Source organism: Leuciscus leuciscus (assembly GCF_965113295.1).
Source record: "Leuciscus leuciscus genome assembly, chromosome: 14".
NCBI lineage: Eukaryota > Metazoa > Chordata > Actinopteri > Cypriniformes > Leuciscidae > Leuciscus > Leuciscus leuciscus.
Genome location: NC_138738.1, coordinates 10,220,634 through 10,237,815, shown reverse-complemented (window position 1 = coordinate 10,237,815; position 17,182 = coordinate 10,220,634). Strand labels below are relative to the sequence as shown.

The 17,182-nt window shown below is 38.6% G+C and overlaps 1 protein-coding gene across 1 annotated transcript; it reads right to left on the bottom strand.

Annotated features, from left to right (window-relative positions):
- Positions 1–1,493: 1,493 nt before the first annotated feature.
- usp4 (ubiquitin specific peptidase 4 (proto-oncogene)) lies at positions 1,494–16,863 on the bottom strand. The gene is made up of 22 exons (XM_082137352.1): positions 16,684–16,863; positions 15,009–15,136; positions 12,677–12,807; positions 12,190–12,316; positions 11,838–11,983; positions 11,670–11,731; positions 11,359–11,502; positions 11,017–11,134; positions 10,640–10,813; positions 10,384–10,542; positions 9,729–9,953; positions 9,562–9,645; positions 9,071–9,165; positions 7,166–7,348; positions 6,856–7,076; positions 6,491–6,715; positions 6,266–6,336; positions 4,322–4,437; positions 4,074–4,223; positions 2,462–2,565; positions 2,022–2,110; positions 1,494–1,839 (listed from the first exon to the last, which is right to left on the bottom strand). The coding sequence occupies exons 1-22, from the start codon at positions 16,830–16,832 to the stop codon at positions 1,717–1,719; spliced, it is 3,024 nt and encodes a 1,007-aa protein (XP_081993478.1). The 5' UTR covers positions 16,833–16,863; the 3' UTR covers positions 1,494–1,716.
- Positions 16,864–17,182: the final 319 nt, after the last annotated feature.

Genomic DNA, 17,182 nt, shown 5'->3' with positions numbered 1-17,182 from the left:
AATGTAAAACAGAAATAATAAATAATAGGTAGGTGAGTGGAAACTTGCTGAGTGAGACTGATGCTGTAGATTAGGATTCATAATTAACCTGAAACAAACTGATTAGCTTAAACTAAACTTGTAAAAGAAAACAAAAACAAAGCCATTATCTATAATCAGGCTTCCACATTTTATTATATTTTCAATTCAAATAGGCTTAATCAAAATCTGGTGTTGCACATCTTGGCATGATAAATAGAACACAAAGCAGCTATGTACTGTGCCCCAGATTATGATAATGTACATCTATGCAAGAAAAGTCTATGAAATTACAAAACAAAAATGTTTCGATTAATGTTTTACTGATGTAGGAGCTGCAGGGGGATAGCTTGAGTCAATGATCAGTTCAAGTCCTAAATTTCATAGCTGTTTTTCCATAACAACAGTGGATTTACCAGTCAGTGAATGCTAATACCATAGACAGGTAAACACCAGGAACAACCATCTAGTTATCATTTTGCAGATTTCAAAATTTGCATGCTGTTTTGTCACACAGAAAAAAGAATATGCTTTGTGTATCATGTATGAAGCAGCATGAAGCACTTGTCTTGAGTCGTCATCCGACACACATGATGCCACAACACAGGGCTAATATCCCAATGTACACCTTCATGTAATAATGACAGCTGTATCTTTAAGGCTGTTCTTAATCAAAACAATGGCCATTCTTTGTGTTCCTCTTTGTTGTGTACATATACCTGTTCAAGTGTTACAAGAAGACTCCATATTTCTCTGGACTGAAGCCATTTAGAGAGAAACAGCCACCATAAAGAGAAAAAAAAGGGAGTATTATTAAAGCACAAACCATCAGATCAGAAATTAGAAGCTTTGGATCTGTTTTGGGGCACGACCGTGACTTACGTTCACTTGTTCCACTGATTCTTAAGCTTCCCTTTGCACAGTTTTTGGGGTGTGAAGGCTGTGTGTGAATATATTAGAGATCAGCCTCGCCCTAAATAAACATCATGATAATAAACCTAACAATGTGATATAGTTAAGCAGCTCTGAAATTGAAATATTTCAAGACAACACTCCCGCATGGCATATTTAACAAAACTTGTGGCTTGTGATAGGATAAAGGAAACCTGGAGACAATATTTAATATAAGAGCGCAAGCTTCTCTGAGAGAATCTCTGTGCTTGTCACCACACGCTTAAGTTATTAAACACAGAGAGTCTATTTTTCACAGGAGGCACATGTTACAAGATGCTGATAGCTAGAGTCCAACGTGAGTGGGTAGAGGCATAATTTAACATTTCAGAGAAGCGTAATGTTGCATACATAGTCTATTTTTAGGCAGTTCCCCTCTCCTGATCTATTTCACCTAACATTCATGTCGTCCAAAGAGAGGTTATATTGCCGTTTTACCCCTCATTCTCATTTCAGACTAAAAGAAACAAGCTTCTATAATCAGCAGGCATCAAGGTCCAAGAATAAAGTCTTTCATGTCACGCTTCAAACTAAAATTCTCTTTATTTATTATTAATATTCTTTTTTGGCTCTTGATAAAGACGCATGTGTGAAAGAAAATAAAATAAAATAAAGCTAAAAACAGAGGGCCTGTTTGTGAGCCTTTAATAGTCACTGAAGTAGCCAGGGATGTGCGTCGATGCATTGCTGATTTCATCTTTATGTAGTTTTTGTTTCAGTGCCAGTCCTTGAAAGACTAAAAGAAAATCAGTTGGTGTCCATGTGGTCGTCCGGGGTCTCTGAAGCTCCGCCTAGTGATGCGGAGGGGGTGGATTTGGACGGTGTGTCTGCGTCTCTACGTTGGTAAAAAAGCACGTAGGCTGCTTTAGTCTGTGGAGAACAAAAAGAGACAATTTTGAGTCAGTGTACAAACCGCAAATCGCCAATTCCTTTATGGGACGACAATGTCTCTTTGAGATTCATTAACCACAGGAATGCTTTATGAGTCTGGAAAGGATTGCAAAGTATATATTTTAATAAAAGAGAAAGAGTAGAAGTTTAAAGAGTCTCACCACAATCTGATCCTCGGTAGCAGCAGACACACTACTGTCGTCAAAGTAATACCATTTTCCATCCATCTTGTTCTTGCCGTATGCCGTGTCTGCAAGATGAATGAAACGTATTGCTCAACCGCTGAACTTGCGTAATCCAAAACAAACTAAATTATTGTTTCCAGGCAGCAATACAATGACAAAGACGTAAATGATCAACTCGGTGTTTAAGTTTCTGTAGAAATCTATCAAACATGAGATATCGGAGTTGAAAGGAAGAATAAGTGATAAAGGGCAAATAAAAGGCTGCTGACACAACCTGTGAGTTGGCCAGTTATGTATCGATATGATTGCAAAAGAAAGAATTAAAAGATTAAGGACAATAGATTGGATATGATTTCACTAAAAGAGAATTACAGGAGTTCTGAAATAATGGGAGACATGCAGTAAGAGTGACTTACAGTGGCCTCCACCCATTCCTCCATAATGGTTGGAAACAGCAATGAGGTCATAGACATATGGGTCAGCTTTGGGGTCGCAAACAAACTCTGACATGTTCAAGTCCCTGTGTAAGAAAGTTAACATTCATTTAAAAACATGAAAATATCACAATTCCAGAAGTTTAATAAAAAAAAATTAAAAAAGCTATTCTCAAAACACAAACTACCAAATGTGAAATCGCAAACAGAAAGAGTGTCTGTTGGAATTGATACCACATCAACCACATACATTTTTTGTTTTGTTTTTATCAATACATCCATGTACTAGACTACCAGTACTGTGTTAGTCTACATTTACCACACTGAACAATGGATGGGTTTGTCTGTCCGGGCAAGCATGACTCAGCTTCCCAGAAACTGACACCTGATGCAATGCACCTGATCCCTATTCACTCTTTCCTGCTTCCTGTTCAGTGAGATGACCTACAGCACCCAAATGGGATGAATGCCAAATGCTCAAGGCAAATATCATGGCAAGAAAAACATTGCCCATAAGTGTGGCATTGTTCGTATCTGAAGTGTCAATATTCTGTATGCAACGAATGAACGTTACATTATAACTAAAATTAACTTATAATGAAGAAGAAAAAAAAAAACACGATGTACTACCTAACACGAGGCTTTCCTGTAGCTCAAACAGTAGAGCGTTGGCGCTAGCAACGCCAAGGTCATGGGTTCGAATCCCAGAGAAAGCAAGAACTGACAAAAATGTAAAATGTGTACCTTGAATGCAATGTAAGTCGCTTTGGATAAAAGCGTCTGCCAAATGCATAAATGTAAATGTAAATGTACTAATACAAATGTACACCTGAAGTCAGATGACATCCCGAAAAGACAATGAAAACCTATTTCTGTGTTGGTGAAGAGAGAATTTAACACCATCTGGTGGGAAATTAACAGAAGCGCTTTACATGAAGAGGGCACACACTAATTTTAGAGACAAACCCCATGCTCTTTGGAGAATGATTACATGCTTTGAAGGTGCTGTCTGTAAGAATGACACCTAGTGGTTGAAATCGGGACTGCAGTCCAAATTCAAAATAACAGAAACCTTTGTTTCCCCGCCCCCTCCTCCGCAGTTGCCAGTTTGTCACACAACTGTAACTTAATGAGTTGATTTATCCACGTTTTAATACGCTCTCTTTCATAGAGATTTTTAGATGGATACTGAGGCTTTTTAGGTTGTGTGGAATCTGCAATCTCTGACCAGTTTGTTTACTAGTTTCCAAGGCTGCGATACACTGTTTCCTGCCAACTGGCATCCCAGGGTGTCGAAATACTATTGGGTGAACAAGCAGTGGGCGAGATCACACTGACCAAAACAAAACCCGACTGACAACACGGAACATGTAAAATAATAAGTAAAATAACTGGCTGTATAAGTATTTTTCTTCTATAGGTTTTAGAACCATTAAGAGTAGTTAAATAGCAATAATAACAATTATAATAATACATATTTATTTAAATTAAAGTATCTCTCTCTCCATCCATCACTTCATTGATCCATCCATCCATCCATGCTGATTGTCATTAAATTTGGTCATCTGCAGCTATCGTCTCACAACTGATTTACCTAATTGGAAAGTCCACGACCGTGTCGAGCTTGTCTCTCCAGCAGCGGTTGTAAGAGAAACGCTTCAGATGTACAACCAGAATGCGTGGGAGAGACCACAGGTCAAACTTCTTGGTGGCCTGCTGGTGTTTCTTACACGTGGGGCAGTACCTACAGAGGAGCACAGCAAACATACACATCATTACAACTGCACTAAATGTGGTTATACTTTGGTAAATATTTGACCTTGGAAAGCAGGGGCTCCTCACCAGGGGTCATGTTCTCCTAAGGTCTCCATTGTAGTAAAGAGCTCGATGCATTCTCGTAAAGCTACTGTGGTCTTCTTCTTCTGAGCATGTAGCATACTCTCATGTTTATCATAGGCCTGGGGAGAGACTTGACATTAATGTCCGAGGACACTTAGCACAGGTAGCTGAAAGGAAAGATGGTCGACTAGTCCATTTTTGTGAGGATTATGACAGACATCTTTGACCAGATGACCACTGTGTCACATCTCACTGGATGCCAATTACACAGGACTTGCTCAACATTGATTAATCAACTAGTCATTTAAACAACCCATCAACTAGTCGATTTTGAAAATATATATATAATGCTTTTTCACCTTTTTTGGACTTTCTTTAGTGTTATGTTACTGTTTGAGCATGAAAAAGGGTCTGCAAAGTTGCAAAGCACAAAGTCCATTCTAAAGGGAGTTATTCTCTATATCAGTAAGGACTGTTTCTGAACTCCCTGAAATGCCTCGATTATAGTCTTGAGTTTTCTTCCAGGAATGTACACGTCACAATATTCCTCATTTAAATAATTCCCACCCAATGCATTTGCAAAAATTATTAGTGTGTTGAAACCGTAGACTGTAAGACTGTAGACCCGTAGGTTTCTGAAGAGCATTTTTGAAGCCCAAAGTGGACGGAGCCGGCACCATCTTGGTAGCGTGTCACCGCGCATCACTCACGGATAAACGAAAATGGGCAAAAATGATGGCTAACAGACAGCAGACAAGTAGTGACAGCAGCGGCAATCCACCTGTCACTCAAGTGGCCATGCCCTTAATAATGCAGAACTTTCAGATTTAATATATTTTAAATCGATGAGTTATAAAACAATTCACCCCCCTCACAGTTGTCATGAAGGGCAACATTAGCTATATAAAACCACTTTTGCACCAGGCTGTTATTATTATTTTTTTGATAAGTTGGGCATTTTAACATGGGGGGGGGGGGGGGTTGACTCTCTTCTGGAGCCTGTCTCTAGCGGCCAGCCGATGAACTGCAGTTTAAATCACTTCGTGTTGGTTTCAAGAGAGAGACAGGAAGGTTGCCGCTTGGTTGAAACTCACGGCTATGGCCACGACTGTTTCCCGAAACTGTATTGTAGCAAACTGGTCGTTCAACCACATTGGTTAATGAAGACACACATGTGGTGGAGTAAAAACTAATTTTAATGAATCTGTTTGAGATCGAATTAATGGTAGTTGTTTTGCTATAAATTACAGACATGACATCTGAGGACTATTTCTAATTTTTCTGTTATTTTGCCTTATTTCCAGATTCAATCATAGGCTCGTTCTTAAGTACTAGAGCACATTCGCACTCATCAAAAATGACGTTTTAAATCTCTTGACAAACTAAAATACGCAATTACATTTGCATGTATTTGAAATAAAACATACAGATTGTACTGAATGTCAGCTTGCTTATTTGGCTCAAGATAAGGATTTATTGAGTCCACATGTCATGTAAACAAGAAACTATGCTTCTAACCACAGGTCGAGAGCTGTCGATCAAACCACACAACTTTGCGATGCTGTTTGCGAATGTTTGTTAGAACTATGGTTTCGGGAAACACAGACTCGTTGACCTATGCTGAGAACGACGGAAATTGCGACCATAGTTGGCTAACGATGCTTTTGGGAAACGCACCCCATAGCGTTACTGACAGACTGGGAAGAATAATGCGTTTTTTGAACATTCAAGCATGAAATCCTGTTCCAGCAGTCCCCAAAAACAAAATCAATTTATTGATTATTTAATAATCAATTTGGTTATTTAAATTGTAATATTTCACAATATTACCAATTATATTTTTGGTCAAATAAATGCAGCCTTGGTGAGCATAAAATAAATCTTACTGACGCCGAACATTTAAAAAGTTGTGTAGTTTTGAACAGTTAGCGGAATGGAGATCATTACCTCAGCTTCCTGGTCATCGTAGCATAGTTTCTTCGTGTCTGAGTCCCAATCAATGGCTACTGTTGAGTGAGCTGTAGAAAGGCATTTCAATCAGTTTTGACTTAAGAATATAATGCAAGTGATCCTAAAGAGCTCACATTAGACATAAACGTGTTTCACATTTAGTAATTCACCTGATTAATTTGATTAATTTTTTGCATGAAATGTAAAAAATGTGATAGTTACTTGTGAGCTTTAGGAGATTGCCATCAAACGGGAGAGAACTGATGTTGGCTGTGCCGTAGGAATTGACCATGCTGAAAGAAAAGAGTTTTGGCCGAGAAGTAAAAGATTTTCCACCGCTGCTATTGGGCCCATTCTCTGGTTCAGAATCCTCCTCTCCATCCACAGTGTCTGAGTGGCTGTTTTCTGGTTCTGGACTCTCCTGGTGGTCCATGGCTTCCTCATCACCTAAAACACATGCATACAACAAAATCAGACCTGTGTCAGATGTCTGGAGGGGATAAAAAAATAAAAATAAAAAAAAATTCTAAAATGGATGACTATGAATACAGCATTTGGGAGCTCTATAACAAGTTGGAGTGTCCTACCATCACAGACTCCATTGGGGCCATTGCTGGAGTGGTTGCTGCCGTTGGATCCAGCGCTGCAGGAAGCTCCATCTGAAACCGGGCTGCTGCAGCTACTCAGCCCTGTGCTGTGAGTGGACGCTGAAGCGAGGCATTCTGGTGATTGGCTGCTGCTAGACGATGTGGCTGAGGCAGATGCTCTGCTGTCTGTAATGGTTCCCTGTGAACGTTTAACGTAACGCCTAAAACAAAAGAGAAAAAAATGTCAACCAAGTGTGAAATGACAGAATCAGTGTAACATTAGAATAGACCAATAAAGCAGAATACCAACCCGATCCTCTCCAGCACGCGCTCATAGAGGGTATCCACGGTGAGGTTGTGGCGCGGGACGGTTATGAGGAGAGGCTGGCCAAAGAGCATTGTGCCTGAAGAGCCTCCACTGTGCTTAGCATGCCTCTCTCTGAAGTACACTGGCAGGTTCATCCTCTCACTATCTTCCTCTAACACCTCATAACTAAACCACAAAGACACAATCAGTAAAAGACCACTAAACAACACGCTCAGCTGAACTGGCAAAAACTACAGTATGTAATACAATTTAATGAACAAACATTAGCATTCAAAAGTTTAAGGTCAGTAAGATTGTTTTGATGAAAAAAAAATGCGTTTGAACTTATTGGCTTCTGAAAATTTAGCTTTGCCATCCCAGGAATTAATGCCATTTTAAAATGTACTCAATTATTTTAAAAAATACGTAAAACAAATACAATTTCAACAAACGGTTTTTACTTTATTTATGATCAAATAAATGCAGCCTTGATGAGCATAAGAGACTTATTTCAAAAACATAAAAAAAAATCTTACAGACCCCAAACTTTTGAATGGTATTGGTAATAGGGCTGTACTGTCCCAGTCGATTAGTCGATTAATTGGTCGATACGTTCTGGTTCGACCAAAAGTCTGATTGGTCGATTTTTTGCCGCGTTCATTTCATCAGTTTTGCTGTGTTTATTTCATCAGTTTTGCCGCGCTGAGGCGCGCTCATTTCATCAGGTGGAAAGCACTAACTGCTAATGGGGGTGTTTTCAGAGTACCATTGTTTCACTTTAACAGTCTGTCTTCAGAACACCCCCCTTGTTTTCACCTTTTTTGGATTAGCCCAACCCAAGAGAGAGCGATAACTATAGAAGGTTTGATGCTGAATATTATTTATTTAATTGTGAGAGCGTTTAATAGTCAGTCCTCTTCTAACATGTCAACAACAAAGAAATCGACAGTGTGGCAGCATTTTGTTAAAATTGATAACAGGAAAAAGGTCGAATGCAAAGTTTGCAAGCAACAGTTTTCCACAGCTCGACGATAAACATGACATATCATCTAAAGTGGTAAGCTCACTTGTCTGCGTTAGCTTGCACTGTCTGTTTTGAGTAGGCTATATAAACATATCAGAATTTGCATATTTCAATGTTTTAGTGTGATAACCTAACTTTTTTTTTTTTTTTTTTGGGAGCCTAATGCGCAATTGCGCTGTGCTGTTGGTTGTGTTAGTTTTGAGCCTAGGATGCTTTATTTTTCAGTTATGCACTTTATTTCGTTTCTGCTCTTGATCTGGTTTGTTTAATAAATATTCTTTTTTTATTAAAGTGGACGTGCCTTTTGTGTTTATTAAGAGTAAAAGCTTTAAGTTAATAGTCTATTCGTGTCTCAGCTGCGAAGCTGAGCTCATGTTCAGCCTCGCTCGGTGCGAGGACATGCACGGTGAAATGATAGTGTCTGACAGTTATAACTTATTATAACATATGACAAAAATCGTTGTCTAAATTATGTTGCATATTCCTCAACAGTTCTTGTGATGATATCACTAGTTGACAACATAGTAGGCTACTGTTTTCGGAAATCATAAGCTATGATATTGCGCAGGTGCACGTGATGCAACGCTGTCAGAGCCGACAGACTCGAGTGTCAGACTCATTTCAGTGCAAAATAATTAGGTCAAAAACGATTTAATATACTGCAAATAGCCTACTAGTTTTTTATGTTTATTTATAATTCATTTAGGCGGACAACAAGGCTACCAAGTACTGCGCACAGTGCGCATCTAATTAATTTAACTTTTTTTTTTCTACCGTCATTTTTAGTCGATTTTAAGTCGAAAATTTCAGGACTTCAGTCGACCAAGATTTTCTTTGGTTGAGTACAGCCCTAATTGGTAAGTAGAATTTAAGAGATGGCTTACACAAAAATGTCATCCTTCTCCATTATTTGATTGAGACCGTCATCCCGTTTGTAGATTTTGTGGAATCTGTGATTGTAAACATCTGCCACAACCATCTAGAAGAGTCAAAAGCAGGAATACTAAGTCTCAGACTGTCCACTATAACTTTAAACCAATGTTATGAAGACACAAGTAGAAATTTTTCATTCAAAAGTGAAAACAGCCATAATTTACTTAACCTCATTTTGTCTCAAATTTATGACTTTTTTTTTTTTTTTTTTACAAGATGAAATGTTCTTTTCCACTTAAATGTAAGAATACAGTGACCTAGCCCTCTCAAACTCCAAAAGAAAAAAACACACTAAAATGTACATGCTTTATTTCAAGAAAGCTATAGGGGTTTGGAACAGCAGGCCAATTTTTCTATTTTTGAGAGAAGTCTCTCTTTAAGAATCATAAATAATGGAAAGGTGATTGTTAGGTTGAAATGCTAGGAACAGAAAAAGTCTTACATTCTCTGAAGGAAGTCCAGATAGCTTGGCCAAAGCACTGCACAGGTCTGCTACAACACCCATTTTGGGAACCACTACACGGTACTGGAAGAGAACAAATGGATCTTTTAGCCAACATCTTAAAATTAAAACCTGTGCCTGAGTGTTATCAGGAAAACGGGTCTTACTTGCATGGGTCTGAACTGCGGGTCAGTGCGGACCAGGAACACCTCCATAGTGCGATCCTTTTTCATGGGCAGGGGCAGCGTGAGGTAGCAGAAGGGGTCAAAGGTAACGGAAACTTTGGAGCATTCTGGGCAGACCAGCGTAGATTTGAACAAGCCATGGAAGATGTCCACGATAATGGAATCATTCCGCAACCGGTGATTTGCCCATGCTTCCTTAGCTACAATCTACAGACAAATGAGATACCCACAAGTCAAGCAACATTCTTCAGTTTAAGGGAAACATTTTTCAGCTGTCAATCATTACATCCCGTTTATACAGCATCAAATTAAACCAAACTTATTGGAACAATGAACACTTGAACATACATTTGCGTGATTAGAGCTACAAAAAAATGACAAAAAATCTTTGCAAAAAAATTGTTTGAAGTTTTAATTGGCTTTTTTAGTTTGTCTCCTGTCACATTCGATTACATGGAGAGGGTGGGGTTTATGTCTTATACTGCAGCCAGCCACCAGGGGGCCATCAAAATGCTTTGGCTTCACTTTTCAGGACTTGTGCAGCATTATAACTTTATCCCGGTCGTTTTGACTACTTATGAATTTGGGTTTTACCTAAAATACATGTCTTTAGGTTTACAAACGAAGTGAGATTTACCTCATCAGGCCGTCCCTCAGCATCTCTCAGGGCCAGGTAAGGCTTCTTCTTAACACGGTTAAGATCCTCATGTAGGCCGTCCAACAGAAAGGCCAGTAGCTCCTGAGAGTCTTGTTGCTGGTACCCTGAGAACTGCGGGGCAAACCGACCCACCTGGGTCTGAACAGAGAGAGGAGAAACTTAACATTCATATTAAAGGTATGTTGGAAATGTAAATTGACTTCCAGAGTAACTTATCAAACACAGATTCACTCACTTTAAAAGTGCGTGGAGCCACGTAACTGCTCCGACTAAGCCACGTCTGTTTGACCAGATCTGCGTAGGCCTCTGCAATCTCCCCTCGCATCCCTAATGGATTTTCCCGGTTGATCTCGGCCTCATACCGGTCCTCCAGGAAATATTCCGTCAGAGGGGGAGTATTGCTCAGGCACTGGTATTAAAAGGAAAATTGTCTCAATCAAAGAATAAGGGTTTGGCTGGTTAGCATGATCTAGCTAACTGCTAGATGTCATAACACCATCTGGGCCCAAAAGCATCTTTTTCTATCGACGGTCATCAGTTGAACCAAGTGCCCATGAGCAAAGAAAGCAAATTTCAGATTTCAAAACATGCAATGCATATGCACTTGAGTACCTGGAGGGCAGAGTTCATGAAACAGGTGTTGCCCAGGTTGCTCAGACCGCAGAGGCCTGGTTGAGCGGCAGATTCTCTGTAACTGTAAGAGGAGCTGTAGGAGTTATAACTTCCCAATCTGCAACAGATATGGTGGGTTAGCAAAGACATTTACTATGAGTTAACAGCACAATTTAAGCCAATTCAGACCACTACAATCGGTCAACTAAATGCTGAATACAGAAAACCTGACCTTGAACTGAAACCTTGTTTCAGTTCCCTGTTTAAATTCTTTCAGTAAGGAACTAAACTAACTGTGGAGCAATTTGAGATAGTTTTATGTTATATAATGTTCAAGCTGACCTGTTGCCAGAAGTACTGTTGTTCAGCATGTAGCCAGAGTTGCTATTGCTATCCCCATTTGTTATTGTGGAGGATATGGTAGCAGATGAGTTCGAAGAAAGTTTTGGGGAGGTTGTATAATTCCGAGAGGTGGAAGTACTGGACCTAGGCATAAATCAAAGAATTCTGTTAGGGTTATTCAAAGCAATTTTAGAATAACGAGTGGCAAGACAAAGTAACTGATTTAAAACTACTCCAGTTCTGAAACTAGAGAGTTCTTTTTAACATTAAGCTTCTTAAGTGTGAGAACAACCTAAACTGCATGTACATACTTGGAATGGCAGGTCTGTCTGGGCCATGTGCCATCCTCATTCTTCTTCTCTATAACAAGCACCTGAGGAATGAAATGAGATTGATGATGTGAATTCATAAACCCTCTGAAAATGTCAATCAGCCTCAAACCAACCACAACTGGAATGAAATAAAGCGCAATGGTTTACCTGCCCCTGAAAAAGCCCTGCGTCCTGTACAGTGCTGTCAAGCTTGTTAAGTTGTTCATAAGTGTTACTCATATATTTATTCCAAAGACGAGTTTCCTTTTCAGATGGGATGTCGAATAAAGTCCTCATTTCCTTCTCAATAGTATCTAGAGGGAAAAAAACAAATAATTTTTTATAACAGCAATTTTGCGTTAGAACTGAAAGGAAAAACACTTGCAGAGCTACTGATAATAGCTGTAAACAATTAAAATGAATGAACAGTTTTAGTTTTCATTAAAGGTGATAATGGATGAAATCAGTGATGCAAATACTACTGAGGAGGAAAACTGATATTTTCTTATGAATCTCATACCTATAGTGTCTGCTTTGCTGAAATGGCGGGTGACAACTTTTTCCATGTTGTCATTTTCACACAAGTTCAGCTCAAGCAAATACACTTCCACTTTACAGTGCTTCACAAACATCCCATGTTCAACAACCTGGAAAACACGTTTCATAAACAATTAATTAACACTCAAAGACATAGCAAAAGAAAAGCATTCAAAGCATTTTAATCTGCATCTCAACTCAACATACCTTAGTTAAATCATTAACTGTGTAACTGTTTAAATGCAATTACCACATGAAAATAATTTAACCCTGCCTGTGTTAATCACTCATGTATATCAGACATGGGTAAATAAAGGTATCAAAAAGGAAAATAAACAAAGAAACTACCACAATCTGAAAAACATACAATTTTAAATAGCAAGCAAAAATTGTAAATAATGCTACATTATGAGCATCACAAATAAAGAAACACACAAAGCAACAGAGCAAAGCAAAGAAATAGGGCGAACCTTTCTGATGATGGGTTTCTGACCCTCCAGACAGCCATACCAGCTGACCAGCTTATTCCAGGCCTCTGTAGGCACTAAAACATAGTCTAACTCATCTATGAGATGCTCTTTCAACGTCTGGGACTCGTGATCTATGATAGAGAGAGAAAAGGGGAAATTAGAAAAACACATTAGAACCCTACACTACACTGTATAATCAAACAGAATAAGCCATGCTAGGCTCAGAAAATCGTGGTGAAAATATGAAAAATGTACTTCCTTCAATAAAACACAAAGGATAGATTTTGGAAAATGTACTTGTCGCTTTGGAAGGAGATTTCAAGCTTCAAAAAGAATGAAAAGCCCCAATAAAAATGCCTACACAACTATATTCCAAGTCTTCCAAAGTCACATGATTGCTTTGGGTGATAAACATAAATTTAAGTAATTAATCAATGACAAGCTTCCCCTCCAGTGTGCTGTTAACTCAAGAAATGCTGTGTCTGGATCACTGAGTCAGTGAACTAAACTCAAGAATAAGATCCGATTCATGAACGAATCATTTAGAAAAATAAATAAATGAAAAGATATGAATTATCTGGTTAATAGTGATTTATGGAAGAGAAAGGAAAAACATTTCCTTTAGTGTTCTACTGAAGAAATAAAGTTGAGTTTGGGATGACATGAGGGTGAAAAATTAAGAACTATCCCTTTAAGACTGAAATGTCAAAACTACATATTCGGTAAGCAGCGACGGACTGGCCAATTTGGCCAATTCAATTCGCCCCCCCAAAATTTCATATTTACATATTTCATAAAATGTCATATCATATTTTTAAAGATATTATTACATTTATGCAATTGTAAACAGTCTGTGTAAAAACATCTAAATGCCACTTCAGATGCAGCTTCCGTGCCACTTCTGCAGTGCAAAGATGGATTCTGTCTGATTTCATTTGATTGGTAACAACCCTATAAAGTCTTGTTATTCTAATTGCATTTATTTATTTATTGTTCATTTATTAATTTTAATAAGCACAAACATTTTTTTATTTCAGTAAAAAAAAAAAATAAAAAAAAAAAATAAAATAAAAAAATTATATTTCGTTATTGTTATATTTTTAAGTTAGTACAGGGCTCAACACTAAGGATTTTTTCTACTTGCGTGGTTGGGCCAGTGGTTCAAATTTTTACTTGCCCTGCCAAAGTTTTCACTGGCCCCACCACAAAAAAAAGTAATCAATAAATCAATAAAATAAAATAGTGAAACCAAAAACTACTAATTAACTCGTATACATTTTAAATACTGTAACAGTCAGTAATAAAATAAGAACAAATAGTCAACTTACGAGCAATAGCACAAATAAATACAACAGCACAAACAAACATAAAAAAAAAATTTAAACCGTTCTTTTCAGGTTTTTCATGTAGGTCTTAAGTAGATTTTCAGGTAGGGTACAGAAATAGTAATCAAATGTAAAATATCACTGCATAGTCTTCACTGTATAAACAGATTAACCCTTATTACAGTTATTCAGTCAAGAGCAGTGAGAGATTTTTTTTCTCTCTTATGTTTGATTAACATAAAAACAGACAGAAACAGGAATATTAGGCTGCTCTCACTTTAAGAGCAGCACGGATCCAATATACTGTTACATATGCATATTATCTCACACGTTAACATTTGATGTTTACGTTTAATGTTTAACTGGCTGTTTACGATGATACTCGACAAGACGGGCAATTTGCAAATATGTCCGTGCAAGCTCAGGAAGACGTGAAAGTATCCGTGCGCTGTGGGACGCGGTGTTCTGGCCGTGCGCTTTGGATGCGTGTTCCTGCGCACAAAACTTTTCATACAGCACGAGTACCAAACTGAGAGACGTGGGTACTTTCGGGTCTACGTGCGCTTGAATATTTAAATTGGCAAGGCTTAAAAATGTGCAAAAATGCCCCGGGCCATCGGGCAGTCCTTATTGTCGAGCCCTGTAGTAAGTGGTGTTAAAAATTGCTCTGCGGAAAATGAGCAGTTGTGTTATGTTTGGTGTGTTGCGGACCGGGTACCGTGGGCCGCTCTGTGCCAGAAATTCCAGAGCCACTTTTTAGTCCCAGTCCAGCACTGTCTGTAAGCACCTTAAAATTAAATTACCCACACAGCTTTGAATCAGATATTCACATACATAATGGAGTAAGCATTCATATTTTTAAAAAGCTGATAAAAATGTCTCCAGTATTATAATAACAAAACAAAAAAAGAACGTTTTACTGCTGGCAAAATAAACCCATTTTTCACAACACCCATCTATGAGAGTGTGGCAAAGCAAAGATAGGCACAACACTCAACATTCATTACCTGAAAAGAGTCCAGAGTTGTCAATGGGTCCCGGGTACAGATTGTGCTCTCCAACATTGTACAAATCCCAGCTGTCAAAGCCCACATATTTCTTCCACTGTTTGAACCACCGGCTGTCAATCAAATACCTAAACAGGTAGAACAATAGAATGAGATCAGTGAAAGTCACGGGAAAAGGACAATAAATGTGTGTGTCTCCTAAAATGTAAGGCCAATAATATCTATTGTGTTGTTACACATCTACCAATATAGAAAAGTCAATGAGGATATTCAGTAAGGTCAATAAGGTCTTTCTTAATCTCATCCAAAGTAGGAACTTGTTCCACTACATAAGCTTGTTAGCACTTGATTCCACTCCGCCAAGGGACAGACATTATAGTTTGATAAGAAACGTCAAAAGTCCAAATTAAAAGGGATGGGTCACCCAATAGTCAAAATTGTCATTGCTTACTAACATATGACTTTCTTCTGTGAAACAGAAAAGATGTTTATTGTCGCTGTAGTGTAAAATTAATAACCATTCATTTATTGTAACAGAAGCTGTCAGTCTCATAACTTTCCGTCTAACATCTTTTAAATTCAATGAAAAGACTGGGCATTAGATAAAAAAAAAAATGAGGCAAACTAGCCTTTGTTTATTTCAAAATGTTCATTAATTAATTAAACTATGAAGCTCTATCTAAAAATAGAGTAAAGCAACCTTAACTAACAACACAAGTTGTTACCTGCTTGATTAAATTAATTATTTTTATTAAAAGTCTATATACTGAAAGTACTTTTAATCCGACTGAAATTTAAATGTCCATTCGAGTGAGTCACTAGGCTTTTCTTACACAGTTTTCAAAATAAAAGTGGACAGGTTATCCAAATACTTTCATATACTAACGGGTTTACATGCTAAATATTGTATAAATGTGTTTGCCATTTAAGCTCCATTAATTCCAGATGTATTTTGTGTGTGTGTTTAATATCAGTGTCATAAACTCTTCTATTGGCAAACAACATTGTGAGTGACTGGGTGTTATCCAGAGGCCATGACAAAGCACTGCCTTACTGTAATACTCGTTTAGGTAGCTTAGTATTCCCCACAACTTCACAGGGCGAAGTTAGACAGTAATTTTAATCTAGTTTGACAGTTCCTCTAAAATATGGTTGACGTCTGACAGAAAATAACACTTAACTCGGCAATGAAACACAAACTAGCCTGGCTAACTAGCCTCGGCTAATGAAGTGCCTTACATGCCTGACGCTGTTATCAGAGAACTGATAACCGACAACGGGGTGGTTGCGTTTATTTACCAACCCTTCAGCTACTAAAGTGTCTGAAAACGTCTTATTATTACATAAAGGAGACATTTAAGCAGAAGAACCTTGACAGTTGAGGTAAAATAAGAGGCTACGGCTGGTTAATCTGTGCTAACTAGCTACAAACAGCTTCCTCGTTTTCTAACCGACAAAAATAGTGTTAAATCTTTATTATATTAAAACGCACGCTTGCTGTGTACACCGCCTTGATAATAACGGGAGCCTGTTAGTTTATGGGTGTTAGCGAAGCAGGTGGTTGTCCACAGCCCAGCTAGTGAAGGGATTTCCGGCAGCCGGTGTCTCCGTCAGTAGGCCTGAGCTGATGCCGACAAGCGTGCCTTGATTTCGGCATTATTTAAAAACCTCTTACCACTCGTCTCCCTTTCGAAGTGGCGTTTTCAGCAGTGTACCAATGCTCTGCTTTTGACTCTCGGTGGACGGTACTGGTGTCTGTGTAATCACCGGCTTCTCGTCAGGGTCCGAAGCGGTACCCGACTCGGGTCCGCCTCCCTCCGCCATCGTGCAGCGAGTGAACCCGCAGTAATCGCGAGCGCGCTGAAGTATACGGGGGACGCGCAGCGCTAGAGGGTGCGCGCGTACTATGCTGCCGAACTCGAATAGTAGTTACATGAAGGAGGTGCGGTGGATAATTAAAACAAATTGTACCGTCCTTCATTAAAAGTTAGGGCTCTGGGAAGAGAAACAGACTGGTGTCTGCATCCCTGACATCTTATTTATTCCTGTCAGTCGCTTTAACAAGTTTTGACCATGAGGACCTTTTTGTCACATTGTTCCTGAAATTATTTTCTATTATATTGAGCTTTAAATTGAATGGTCGGATCATTTCGATGCATCGGTTGAACCGGTTC

Excerpts from the sequence above, each read along its gene's own strand:
- usp4 (XM_082137352.1), bottom strand. The coding sequence starts at position 16,832 with ATGGCGGAGGGAGGCGGACCCGAGTCGGGTACCGCTTCGGACCCTGAC. Across the intron at positions 15,137-16,683 it reads CTTCGAAAGGGAGACGAGTG|GTATTTGATTGACAGCCGGT; the intron begins GTAAGAGGTTTT and ends CTACCTGTTTAG. Across the intron at positions 10,543-10,639 it reads TGGCTCCACGCACTTTTAAA|ACCCAGGTGGGTCGGTTTGC; the intron begins GTGAGTGAATCT and ends CTCTCTGTTCAG.